This window comes from Bos mutus, chromosome 4, assembly GCF_027580195.1.
Source record: "Bos mutus isolate GX-2022 chromosome 4, NWIPB_WYAK_1.1, whole genome shotgun sequence".
NCBI lineage: Eukaryota > Metazoa > Chordata > Mammalia > Artiodactyla > Bovidae > Bos > Bos mutus.
The window spans coordinates 6,902,543-6,915,786 of NC_091620.1; the positions used below are offsets into that span (position 1 = coordinate 6,902,543).

Below are 13,244 nucleotides of genomic sequence, written 5' to 3' on the forward strand. Positions count from 1 at the left end.
GGAGTAGGGCAAGAGCCAGAGATTCAGATTGACTCCACCAAACTCCAGACATATTCACTTGCTAAGGTCCATCTGACTAGCAAAAAGAAGCAAAAGAAACACTAATAAAACTAGGAAGGCCCTTCCTTTCAAGGCATTTCACTAATAAAGTCCTCAAGAGCTCTCTGGCTGCTAGAGTGAAAAGGGTAAAACAATACCCAAGGCCAAGAAAGACCAGCCTACAAATATTGCTCCCATTATCTGTCTCCCTTCCCACCACCCCAAGTCCTTGGAGAAGTCAGTGAAAGACACGCCGCATTTAGACTGTCAGAAGCCAATCCCAGACAAAAGTCCCCAAAGTACAAGAACTCAAATAAGGACACTACTGGGGAGATTGAAAATCAAACATTATTTATCAGATGGTGATAGGAAACATCACGCTTTCTTGAGCTCAATTCCAGAATGGTCAGTGGGAGTTTCTTTCACGTTAACTTCATTGGTCCACCTACCCAATGGCAGCTCTTCTACTGAAGGGGACAAAGGAGAAATCATAGTCCTCAAGGGGCCCCCAGAGTGCCCTTCTTATCAAGTCCCAGCTGAGGAGACAAAACAAGCAAACAAAGAACTTCCCACCACCAAAACCGCCTTCACAACTGGGGGCCTCCTCTTCCCACATGTAACTCAAGGAGAGCTCCACTCACCCTGCTTAGTCCTCAACAGGGAAACATTGTACTTCTTTATACCCTTTGGGTCCTTCCTAAATACCTTTCCTTCACTTAGTGTAGTGAGCACTTAGTAGAGTCCCTGCGTTCATATCACTTACTCTCTCAAGGAAGCTAGAGTGCCCCGGACTAGAAACCAGCATTGAAAAATAATCTACCAGATTAAAAGATAAAGGCATTCCCACTTTAAGTCCATATTGTATGGAAGGAGGGAATGTACTCAACCTGCTTAGAAAACAGCTTTCGGGTTAAATACAACAGGCAAAGGGTTTAGCGGGAACTGGACAGCTGAAGGAACATGGAAATGATAGTGAATAGGGAAGAAGGGGATCCTGGTGGCAGTAAGCAAGAGTGGTGCCCTTTGACTAAGAGCCCAGATTGGGTAACTAAGCATGACGGAAAGAGTCAGATAGAAGGCCAGATAACCAAATTTTAGTTAGGACTTTTGCCAGCAACTCAGCATGTGACTTTGAGCTTATCTAGCCTTCAGTATCTTCATCTGCAAAATAGGGGAAAGCAATCTAACTAGATGCCTTTTATGGTCCTTTGATAGTATGGCATCCTTCACAGGTATGATTGATGGACTATTATAAGATATTCAGGAGCGGGGGCCAAAGGGGACTTTACCAGAGCAGGAAATGCCTTTCAGCCTCATCTCTAATGAAAGGGTCACATTCACACATACATAAGCAGAGCGGCCGACAATTCATCATAGCAGCAGAAACACAGAGAAAAATACATACTGGTGAAGCTCAATTCCTGCACTAAGGGAGCAACACGGAGGGGCTCCAAGGTCAGAGGAGAAGGGTCCTTCCATATGACAATAACTTGCACCTTTCTGTCCCTTCCCCAAATCCAGAGCAGCTGACTTTTTGAAAGAAGCCACTCCCACTTCCCTTCCTTAAAATCACCAACTCACCTATTGCAGAAACAAAAATGCACAGATCCCAAGGGAAATAACCCACTAGCCAGCTAGAAATGAATAGAATCTACCACACCTAAGGTTACCTGGGAGTGGCAGCTGGGACCAAAAGCCCTTATTTCCCTGAACGTTAACAATGACTCTGAAAGGTCTTCATTTGGACCTGTCCCAACCACAGTCACTTGGGTTTGCCCTCTTGGTGAAGTGGGAACTCACCTGGGCCACCCTTTTATTTCTGGTGCATTTATGATTGTTTCCAAATTTTTAGACCAACCTCATTGTGAGTGAGCCAGGAAGTTACCTCCCCAAGTAGGACTCCAAATGACAGGAAAAGCTAGGACAACGACGCAAGTGCAGGGTTTCAGCCCTTGCAACAGGACCTGCAAACAGACGCGTGCCACTCCCCAAACACCAAGAAGCATCTCCCAGCCATCCATCCACATGGATTCTTACATGGCCTCTCCTAGCAGAGGTAGCTGGGGCAACTGGGGTGCGGAGGACATCGACCTCCTATCAACCTGGGATCCCTGTTTAAAAGATACTAAAAATACATTAGTAAACATCACTGTTTACAGAAATAGAAATCATTTCTGTTTCCAAAGGCCTCTCACCATCCCAGTCCTGGACATTCCCAAGACTGCCACCCCTGACACCCTCTCCAAGGTCCGCCCTGGAGGGTGGGTAAGACACCAGAGTCTTTTGAGACTGAGAGCTCCTCAGGCACCTGAGAATTCCAGTTTCACATCTCTGGTTCCCATGGAAGGGAGAATCTTCAGGACTCTGGAGAGTACGGGGGTTCATCCCTTCTTATCAGTTCCGGGGGTCTGTCTTGAGGCAATCCCCCACTTTTGGATGATATACGTGTTGTAAGAATTCCTGCTATTTTCGGGCCCCCAGTCCCTCCCCAGAGTCCAACATGCCTGCCTTGACCCCCCCCAACCGCCACCCGCCAGAGCGGAGAAGCCAGTCTGTGCCTTGATATCATCACTCAGGGAAAGAGGGATGGGCAGAGAAAAAGCAAGGACAGTGGCCTGGGGAATCATCCTTGAGGGAACGACTAACAGCAGTGACTGTCAGACAAGCTGGTGGTGAAGCTGGGCACCTGCCCGGGGACGGAGCCGGAGCTGTCCACCAGGTTGGCGGGTTGCGGGTCGACGCGGGGCGTGCGACGGCGCCCCCTGTACTCGATCATATCAGGATGGTAGGATGGGTGGCGGCGGGCGTGCTTGGTCAGGTGGTCGCTCCGAGAGAACTGCTTGGGGCAGAGTGGGCAGGAGAAGCGTTTCTCGCCCGTGTGCGTCCTGTAGTGGCGGGCCAGCTCGTCGGAGCGCGTAAACTTCTTGTCGCAGTCGAGCCAGTCGCAGGAGAACGGGCGCTCACCCGTGTGGGTGCGCTGGTGGGACTTCAGATGTGATGACTTGTAATAGGCTTTGTTGCAGCCCGGGAAGGGGCAGCGATGGCGCTTGGCAGCAGGTGTTACTGGCCTCCGACGGGGGCCTGGACCCGTGACGGGGGCGGGGCCGGCCCCAGGGGCCACGCCAGACACCGCGCCAGGGTGGGCAGACGCTCCCGGGACGGCTGGCGCGCCAGGGACCTCGAGCGCGCCGGAGGAGTGCATGGGTCCCGAGACCTCGGCTGCGCTGGAGGCCGGGGCTGGCTGGGAGCCCAGGGTCGGGCCGGAGCACGGGGTCGGGTCGGAGGAGCCGGACGAGTCGCGCAGAACTTCCCCGGAGTACTCTCCGAAGCCCCCACCAGAGCCGCCGCGCAAGTCAGCCAAGACGCTTGCAGCCAGCAGGTGGGGCGCGGCGCCGCCCGCGCCGGGGCTAGGGGCGGGGACCTGGGGGAGCGGGGGGACAGACGCGGGCCCCGGTGGCCCCGGACCCGGCAGAGAGGACTCCGGCGGCGCCGCACCCACCTCCGAGCTGGCCGCTCCGCCCGCGCCCTCGGGGTCCGGCGGGCGGCGGTGAACCACAGCACCCGCGGACATGGACACCAAGCACTCGGCGGCGAAGTAGTCCAGGCACGCCACGGCAGCCGACATGCTGGCACCGCCGGGCCGCCGGCGCGCGCCGTCCGAGCGCGGCCGGCCGCGGGCGAGAGAGTTCTCGGGAGCGTCCGTCCCCGCTGCCTCGGAGCGAGAAGCAGGAGGCCCGGTGCGCGCCGCCCGCCACCCGCCGCCGCCGCCGCTGCCGCCGCCGCCGCCGCCGCCGCAGCAGCAGCAGCCGCCGCGGCCGCCCGCGCGGAGCCCGCCCCGCCTGACGCGCCCCTGACGCACCGGAGCCCGCGGGGGTGGCGGGACCCGCCCCGGCCGGCAGGACACCCCTCGGAACGCGCGACCCACCGGGGCTAAGTCATTCCTAACAGCCTAAGAAATTATCTTGTCTTCGCATTCTTGCCTCTGCCGGCGAGCCAGGTAATTTTAATAAAGAGAAAACTCCCCGATCGTAACTTCTGGGCAGCCTGCCGGCTTCGCCCCCCCTTCGCCCGCTGGTCCTCCGCCAGCTGGGTGTCCGGCGGAGTCCGCGAAACTTTTTTTTTAAGGGGAAAAAATGCTTATACCTGACATGTCTTTCGATTCATAATTACGATTGTTAGTAAAGCGGGCTGGGATTACGTTTCACTTCTGTTACCGCTCTCCGATCAGATTTAAAATATCCCCGAGTCTTCACCAAAAAAAAAAAGTTTTCTCATCTAACAGTCCCGCTGTCAACCCAGGGTCCGTACCAATTCCCTAAATAGAGCCGCTACGTAGCCATTAATTAATTTTCGAACCAGAAACATTTTTAACCTTGAAAAAAGCAAAGAATCCTCTCATGGTTGAAATTGAAACTTAAAATCCTTTGAGTAACGATTTAACCATTCAGCCAACGAAAGAAAAATGCATGTTTAAACTGCATTAACCTGTCACAGGCATACAAACAAATTTCCACGCTGAAATATAAATTATAGACTAGCAGCGAGATAAACACATTAAAATGGACTCCCACAATTTTAATAATAGAAAGTCACGTTTCCAATTAGGCAGCGTCTTTTATTTTTCTCTTGACAAAAATTAAAAATAAGAAAACGCAGCAAATTATATAGAATTGCTCATATGGTGTTTTGTGATTGTAGAGCTTTTTCTTTTTATATAGTCAGATATATGTGTGTGTGTATGTTTACATTTCTTCGCTGCTTTCATTTTTTTCCTCCTTTGACTTAAAAAAAAATTAAAAACACACAGAAAAGCAAACAGGATAATTTCTAAAAATAGCCATAGCGTGGTTTTGATGTATACAAGCTTTACTTATATATATTTGAATTATGTGCAGTTTATTTGCAGTTCTTTAATATTTTTCTTTTTCTTTTGAAAATTAAAAATGCAGATACCTCAAGAATAACAAACATTAATGTATATACTTCCTAAGGATAATCAAACGTGAAATATTTGTCACATTTGCTTCAGGCTTTTTATTTAGATTAAAGATTCCAGATAGAGCTGACTGTCACCTTATTTCCCTCCCCAGTTTCATTCACCTTTCTCTCTTTTTACTTGCCTAGGTAATCAGTGTCATAAAGTGTGTATGCTTGCAGTACTGTTATTATTCTTTATTACCTAATTATCTCTATATATCTACATGTAAATATATATGTCTATGCTTATATGTTTTAAGTTTTCTTTATAAATGGTACAGCAAAATGTACATATTATTTTGCAACTTACTTTTCCCCCTCAATATGATTTTGAAAACTATCCATGTTGACACTTACAGAATCTACTTTATCCATTTCAGTAGTTTTATGATCCTGTCAGCTTTATTATTTTTATGGAGATTCTGTTCTAAAACAGATAATTATTATAAAGCTGCTTGCTTTAAAATTTTAGACAATTAACTCTCACTCTACACATATTAAGATTGTATCAGAATTCTTCACTAGCTGTTTTTAAAAAAATGTTATTATTTAGAAAAAAATCTAAAACATTTTTAAAATGCAGAGAGATATTACAGGCACCCATGTACCTGTCTCATATAACTAGTATATGTCAGCATTTTGCCATACCTGCTTCAGGTCTGTTTTTAATTGAGCTGTTCATCATTTCTGATAAAATTGAAGTCCCTTTGTACTCTTCCCCAAAACCATTCTACACCCTTTTCTCCAAGGCAAGTACTACCATGAATTTGGTAACTTTCCTCTAGGTTTATACTTTCACTATATATGAACCCATGCAAGCACAGAGTATTGCTTTGATTTTTAAAATGCACATGTGTGGTGTTAGAGTGTACATATTCTGTGACTTGTTTTGTTTTTCCTTCGTGGTATGTTTTCATCCTTTCTCACCATGTTGATAAATATAAATCCTGTTAATTCATTTTAGTTGCTATATTATAGATCCATGTATATGAATATGTTGGGTTTATTCATTCCCCTATTAATGAATATTGAAACTGCTGCAAATATTTTGGTATTAACAGCAATGCTCTTATGAACATATGTTCCTGTGTCCCTTGCATACCTGCGAGAATTTCTGTGTCTTTCTAATGGGGAATTGCTAGGTTACATACACATTTTCAGTTTATTAGAGACTGCCAAATATTTTTTCAATTTACACAAGTATCAGCAGTCTATGAGAGTTCCTGTTTCCCTCACATGACCTTCAACACTTTTTAAATTCAGACTTTTCTTATTTCTGACAATTATTTTTTTTAAAACTCAGAATCTTATTGTTAATTTAAATTTCCCTCACTGCCAATGAGGTTGAGTATTTTTTCAGATATTTACTGGCTATTAAGGTTTCTGAGTGTGTGGTTTGTTTTTTCACAGTCCTCATCTATTTATCCAATGGGCTGTGAATGTTTTCATCTTCCCCGCTCTTGGTTTGTAGCAGTTCACATATACAACATTATATTGCCTCATTCTGTGACTCATTTAACATTTGATAACTTTTGAACTATAGAAAATTTAAAATGTGGTCATAGTCACTGATCTTTAGAGTTTGTGTCATTTGTGTCGTGTTAAAGACACCTCTCCACAGGTGATGCTACAAAGATACCCTCCTAAGTTTTTTCCCTTAATGTTTTAAGTTTTGTTTTCCACACTTGTAAAATGGATCCATCAGGGATTTATTTTTTGAATGGTGTAAAGTAGGAATTTAATTTTCTTCTCCCTGTTTCCATATGGAAAACTGTTATCATGACTTGATTTACTAAACAGTCTTTCATTCCTTCCCTAATGGGTAATGCCACTGTGATTATAAATTAAATTTCTGTATATTCATGGATAGATTTCTACTTTGTCCTTTTCTATTGGCCAAACCAATTCTGAGCCAGTACCACATATTTTTAATTATTATGGTTTTATAATAAATCTTCACCTGTAGAAGTGCATTTACCTATTTGTTCATTAAAAAAAGCTGTAACAGGTATTTTTGGACCTCTGCTTTCCTATACTAACTTTAGTATCAGTTGATCAATTTCTGTTGACAAACCTTTCTGGTATTTTGGTCAGTTAAATTTTCAGGTTAAATTTTGAGAGATATGACATTTTTATAAAATTGAGTCATCCAGTATATTAATATTATTCTGATTTCCTCATATCCTTCTGTAACATTTTATACTTTTGTGTTTAAAACTCTTGTACTTATTAGATTTATTCCTAGGTATCTTACTATTTTGTTGCTTTTAGAAGTGGGATCCTTTAAAATTTTTTTAATGGGTTACTGCTGCTACTGGGAATTGTTACTGATTTTAGAATAATCCTCTTTTTTTTTTTTGCCATGCTGCGTGGCTGGTGGGATCTTAATTCTCCAACCAGGGATTGAACCCCAGCCCTTGGCAGTGAGAGGGTGGCATCCTAATCTCTGGATTGTTTCAGCAAATATGCTTAACTTTCTTATTAAAGTTTATTTGCAAATTCTCTTTTATTTTTATGTAGATAATATTATCTCTGAATAATACTCATAATACTTTCTCCTTTTCTTATCTCACTGAATGGACGGGGACCTCCAATATAATATCAAATAGTAAGCAGGATTTTCCTATTTCTATCTCATTGAGAATGTTTCTAGTGTGTCATCATTATTTATGATAGTTGCTGTAAGTTTTGAATAGAAACTCTTTATCAGGTTAGGGAGTCCTTTTCTCTCCCAGCTGAGTTTAAAGAAGGAATATTTTTAAACAATGAAATGAATATTGAATATTATTAAGTGCTTTTTCTAAAACTTTTGAGATGATAATTGGTTTTGTCTGATATATTAAAGTAATGGATAACTTTGACAGGTTTTTCTACCATGGATTTATCCTTGCATTCATTGACATAAATCTTGCTTTGCCATGATGTACTGTTATTTTTTAATATACTACTTATGCAGTTTGCAAGTGCTTTTTTATTTTAGCATCTATGTTCATAACTGATGCTGGCTTATAATTTTCTTTTCCTGTGCTACCTTTGTCCGTGTTTATACTACTCTCATGAAATGCATTTAGATGTTTTTCTGTTATCTGTAACAATTTGTATATAATAGGTTCTATTTGTTTCTTGAATGTTTGGTACATCTCATCTGTGAAACCATCATATTTTGAAAATTTAGTTAAGTTTCTCTCATGATTATTAGTTTATTTGGATTTTCAGTATCTTCTTGAGTCAACTTTGGAAATTCACATCTTTCCTTTAAAAATTAGATATTACAATCAAGCCTCTAAAATTTTGGTATGTGATTCATAACATTCCCTCATTATTGAAAAATTCTCTATGGTATCTGTAGTTATATCCTCCTTTTCATTCCTGATATATATTTGTGAATTCTCTGTTCTTTTTTGTCTCAGCAGAGGGTTTGTCTACACTTTAAGACAAACCTGTACAAGTTTGTCTGTAGTCTTTTAAAAAATTGCCAGCTTTTGCTGATCATATCTGTTTCTTTTAAAATATATATTTGTTTAATTGCTGTGTTTATTTTTATTAATCTCTCATTCTTTTTGTCTAGTTTAGCATATTACATCTTCTTTTTTAAAAAAATAAAAAGTGTTTCAACTGAAATACCTAACACATTAATTTCCAATCTTTCTTATTTTCGAAAACATAACTTATGGCTATAAATTTCCATTGAAGAGAAGTTTCTTATGTCTTGTCTTTACTCCACAGGTTTCAAAATAGTGCTTTCATTGACATTCAGTTTTACATCATAATTCTGTTGTGATTTCTTAGCTGTTGAATTTTCAGAAGGGTGCTTTCTGTAGATGACAGGATCCTTCCTACCAACAGTGCAGAAAAAGTAACATTTACTTTTGTGTAGGTGATCACCTAAGGGAAGCTCTTTCTGGAACAAAAAGGAGGTGCCTCTGTGTTGAAGGTAAGTATTTGCTCATGTTTTTTCTTCGTTTGTGGATGTGGTGCTGATATTGCAGTTTGTCTAGGTGGCGCTCTTGGATTTTGGAAAAGAGGTACAAACGAGGGTCTTGGGGCTGGGGCGCCAGTACTGGTTTAGAGGTTGCTGAAGGAGCTCTTCCAGTTCCAGTGGAAAACACACAGTCTTCAACTGCTGGGAAGGGTCTCCTAAAAGATTTCTTTGTATGAAAAGAAGCAGAATTGGAGGAAATTACAGGGAAGAGACGCTTTATACGTAGATAGTTTCTCTGGATAGAGAGGGGAGTTTTCTGGTTGTTTCTTGGGACTGAGTTGTTTGAGTTTGTTTCTTGGGATTGATTGACTCTGGTTGTTTCTCTGAATAATGGACAGGGCAGCGGTTGTTTAAGTTGATGAGAAAACTTGGGGTTTTGGTGTAACTGGTGTTCTATCTCTTGAGCTAATCTGTAACCAGTGCATCTTGTGTAGCCTCTTAAGAATTCACTCTGGATGCATAATGGAGGATTATTTGAAAGGGAAAGTAGAATAAGAGTAATTTCTCAATGTAGTGTTTACTGTGACTTGAAATAAATGTTACAAAAATGATCTCTCTCCCAAGCTTATTCAGAAGCTTCCAAGAGCAACATCAAAAAGATGTTCCTGAAAGCCTAGAGAGATTGACCTGCCCAGCCCTTTGGTGATAAGTGATTCAAAGGAGGCACATAGTAGGCATCCTCTAAATATATATGGAACAAATGAATAGGAATATATAAACTGACAGATTAGTATCGCTATTCATTCATGCTTACCAGTCTCAAGTAGACATTTAACATTCCCAGAAATATTGCAAACCCATTTGCATCTGTGCTGGTCTCCTTCCCGCCTTTTGGCAAAGTCCAGTCCATTCTCATTAATTCTAGCCCCATGACTTCTTGTTTCTCAAGGTCTACAGTCCACAACGTACCTTCTCTCTCTCCATCACATTCTCTCTCTCCTTCTCTGCCAAATAATTTCAATCAACATTCAATAATGAGCCATTATAATAGCTCCAATTAAAAAAAACTCCCCCCTCAACTCTCCATCTCCTCTAGCTGCTGTCACATAGCCACATTCCCCTCTAAAGCCAAATTTCTCAAGAGATGGATAGCTTATCTGTTCTCTTGCACCATTTCCACACCCTCATGTGTTATTATTCAAATCACTCCAATATTTAGCCCTTACTTTGCCATAGAAATTCTTCTTGTTAAGATCAATACTGATGGACGACGGTGTGAATGTACTTCATGCCACGGAGCTGAACACCAAAGAGTGGTTAAAAATGGTACATTTCCTGTTATGTTTGTTTTACCACAATAAAAAGTGCTTCTCTCAAAGAGAAAACAAGATCAACATTGACCTCCTCATTGCTAAATCGAATCGTCAGGTTAACAGATCTTTCAGAGCAGTTGAGTCACCCTGGAGACAGTCTTGTTCGGCTTCTGTGGCACTTCATTTTTGGGGGCTTTCTTCTGTCTTTCTAACTGTTCCTTTCCAGTGTTATTTATTCATTTATCTTCCTTTACTTAAGCTTTAAAATTTAAATTTCTACAGAATTCTATACAAATCCCTCTTCTGTTAATTCTACACATTCTCTAGGTACTTGTTAACATTTTCCACGACTTAAGTACACCTGTATACTGACAGTTTATGAAATTATAATCTTTACACCAGATATATTTTCCAGAGATGTCAGGTAGTTTTATATCCATGTGACTACTTGATAACGCCCCAACCCTCCTGTGATGTCTCAAACTTAATATATTCAAAAGCTGACTTCTTCTTACCCCTAAATCTAATCTTCCTGTGTTTTTCCCTGTCTCAGCAAATAGCCATTTCATACATCCTGTGCCTCAAGCCAGGAAACTGGGTGTTATTCTTGACACCTTCCTCTCCATCACCTCTCCCCCATTTAATTCATCTTCATGTTTAGTTAATTCTGTCTTCAAAATGTATCTTCACCATTCACTTTTCTGTTTTCCCTGCCAGTGCCCTAATCCAAACCACTGTCATCTTTTGGTCTAATTACTGTAATAGTGTAACATATTCGTGGGTTCTGGGGGTTAGGGGCGCCCTTATCCTGCCAATACAAGACTGTTGCAGAGTAAATGAAGAGGAAGAGATAGTAAGAGCATTGGAAGAGTTAAATGAGTTCAGAGATCTGGGTGAGTGGGAAGGCTGATCATGTAGAACCTTGAAAACCAATATAAAGAATGATATGGAAAGTTTTAGGGAGGGTTTTGAGCAGTGATATAATTTGAATTACTCTTTAGAGGTTTACCCTGTTTGCTATGTGGAGAACAGACTAGAGTGGAAGCAGGTGATGGGTTCGTTAGCCACTATAGAAACCCAAGCCAAAGGTGACGTGCCACCAGAGTGGGGCAGTGAAGGTGGTGAGATGTGGCCTGAGTGGATGTCGTCTGCAGAACAGTGCAAGATGTGTGCTTGCTGACCTGTTGGATATAGGGCAGGAGAGACACTGAGGACTCACAAACGACTCTTTAAGATTTCAGTCCAGCAGCGGGAAGAATATACTTTGTATTTTGAGATGAGGAAGACTTTAGAGGAAGCAAGATGTAGGAGGTGGAAAGGGAGTCTGTATTTGGAGACTTTGACGTGCCTTGTAGACATGCTGGGGATGCTGAGCAGGCATTTGGATCTATGAGTCTGATGCTTTTGCAGTTTGCAGTTTGTTCTGCGTGCCTGACTGGGCAACAGGATTAAAAGGGTCTTTTTTAAAGTGCTACGTATTTTTTATGGGCTTCCCTGGTGGCTCAGATGGCAAAGAATCCTCCTGAAATGCAGGAGACCTGGGTTCAATCACTGAGTCAGGAAGATTCCCCCAGAGAAGGGAATGGCTACCCGCTCCAGTATTTTTGCCTGGAAAATTTCATGGACAGAGGAGCCTGGTGGGCTACAGTCCATGGGGTCACTGAGAATTGGGCACGACTGAAGCAACTTATGCATGCAAGCATATATTTTTATGTGGATGTTTTTGGAGGATAGGGATTCTAACTTTTGGTAGAGTTTCTCAAATGCCATATATAATTCTTTTGTTTAATATTTTAGTATAATGATAATTCATTATCTAAATATTTTTAAATTTACAGTTTATATTAATCTATAAACATTGAATACTTTCTATTTCATATAATCTCATAATTTAAATATAATTCTTCAGATTCAATTTCAATTCTGAATAAAACTCCTATGTTCCTAGCTGTCAGTTTCTTTTGGATCCAGCTGAACTTCTCTCATGCTACATTCAGGCTCATGTTAATTTACAAGCCTAAGCAAAGTATTCATGACCTTATGAAAATCGAGTGAGCCTTTATTTGACTAATTTCAAATACTTTTCAGTGCCTGTACTGTTACGGGCTTTCAAAAATAATTATTGACAGGAAGAGTTAGCACATGGTAAATTATCAGTAAATATTTTTACATAATGAGACTGAGAGCAAAGGCTTGACTGAGTTGTCTATATTGAGACAGAAAAAAGTAGGTGAAGGTTTTATAATATGATGGCCCAGCAGTTCAGCAATATGTAGGGGGTCGAACAAGTCAAATTCAAATCTCAGCACAGGACCTTCCCTTTTCACATGGAGGAATATAAGTTGGTGCAGCTATTTAACAATAATTTGTAAAGATGACACTGTACATACCCTGTAACTTAGAAATATCATGCCTTGGTAGATATTTAGAGAAACTCTGATTGTTAGCCCTAGAAGATGGCTACAGATATATTCAGTGGAACATTTGCCACAAATTTTTGAAGCAATCTAAATATTGATAAAAATGCAAGACAGTACTATACACTAGTAAAAATAAATGATGAACAACAACAAAAAAAACCCCAGCTAGCTCACAGATAATGTTTTATGCTCAGTAAATAGGGCAGGAAAAAAACCCCCAAGATTTTAGAAGAATTTGTCTAATATGATAGCATGTACGTGGCCTGGGGGCTACAGCCCATGGGGTTACAGAGTCAGACACGACTGAGCAATTGACACACGTGTGAAGATTAAGTACATGGGACTTATTATTAAATTAGCAGATTACAGCTGTTAATAGCACAAACTGCGGCCAGGCTCTCAGGCATTGGTTGCTGTCGCTTAGCTGATCAGCTATGAAACTTAATTAAATTACTTCTCATTTATAAAAAGGAGATAATAATAGTACCTGCTACCTTGGGCTGTAGTGACAACAAGTTATTATATGTAAGGTGATCAGACCATCCATAGGCAGATAGTAAGCACTATATAAGT

The 13,244-nt window shown here is 41.6% G+C and overlaps 1 protein-coding gene across 1 annotated transcript; it reads right to left on the bottom strand.

Annotated features, from left to right (window-relative positions):
• Positions 1-545: 545 nt before the first annotated feature.
• KLF14 (KLF transcription factor 14) lies at positions 546-3,721 on the bottom strand. The gene has a single exon (XM_070368757.1). It carries the CDS (start codon positions 3,662-3,664, stop codon positions 2,681-2,683), a length of 984 nt encoding a protein of 327 aa, XP_070224858.1. The 5' UTR covers positions 3,665-3,721; the 3' UTR covers positions 546-2,680.
• Between the last annotated feature and the right edge of the window lie 9,523 nt (positions 3,722-13,244).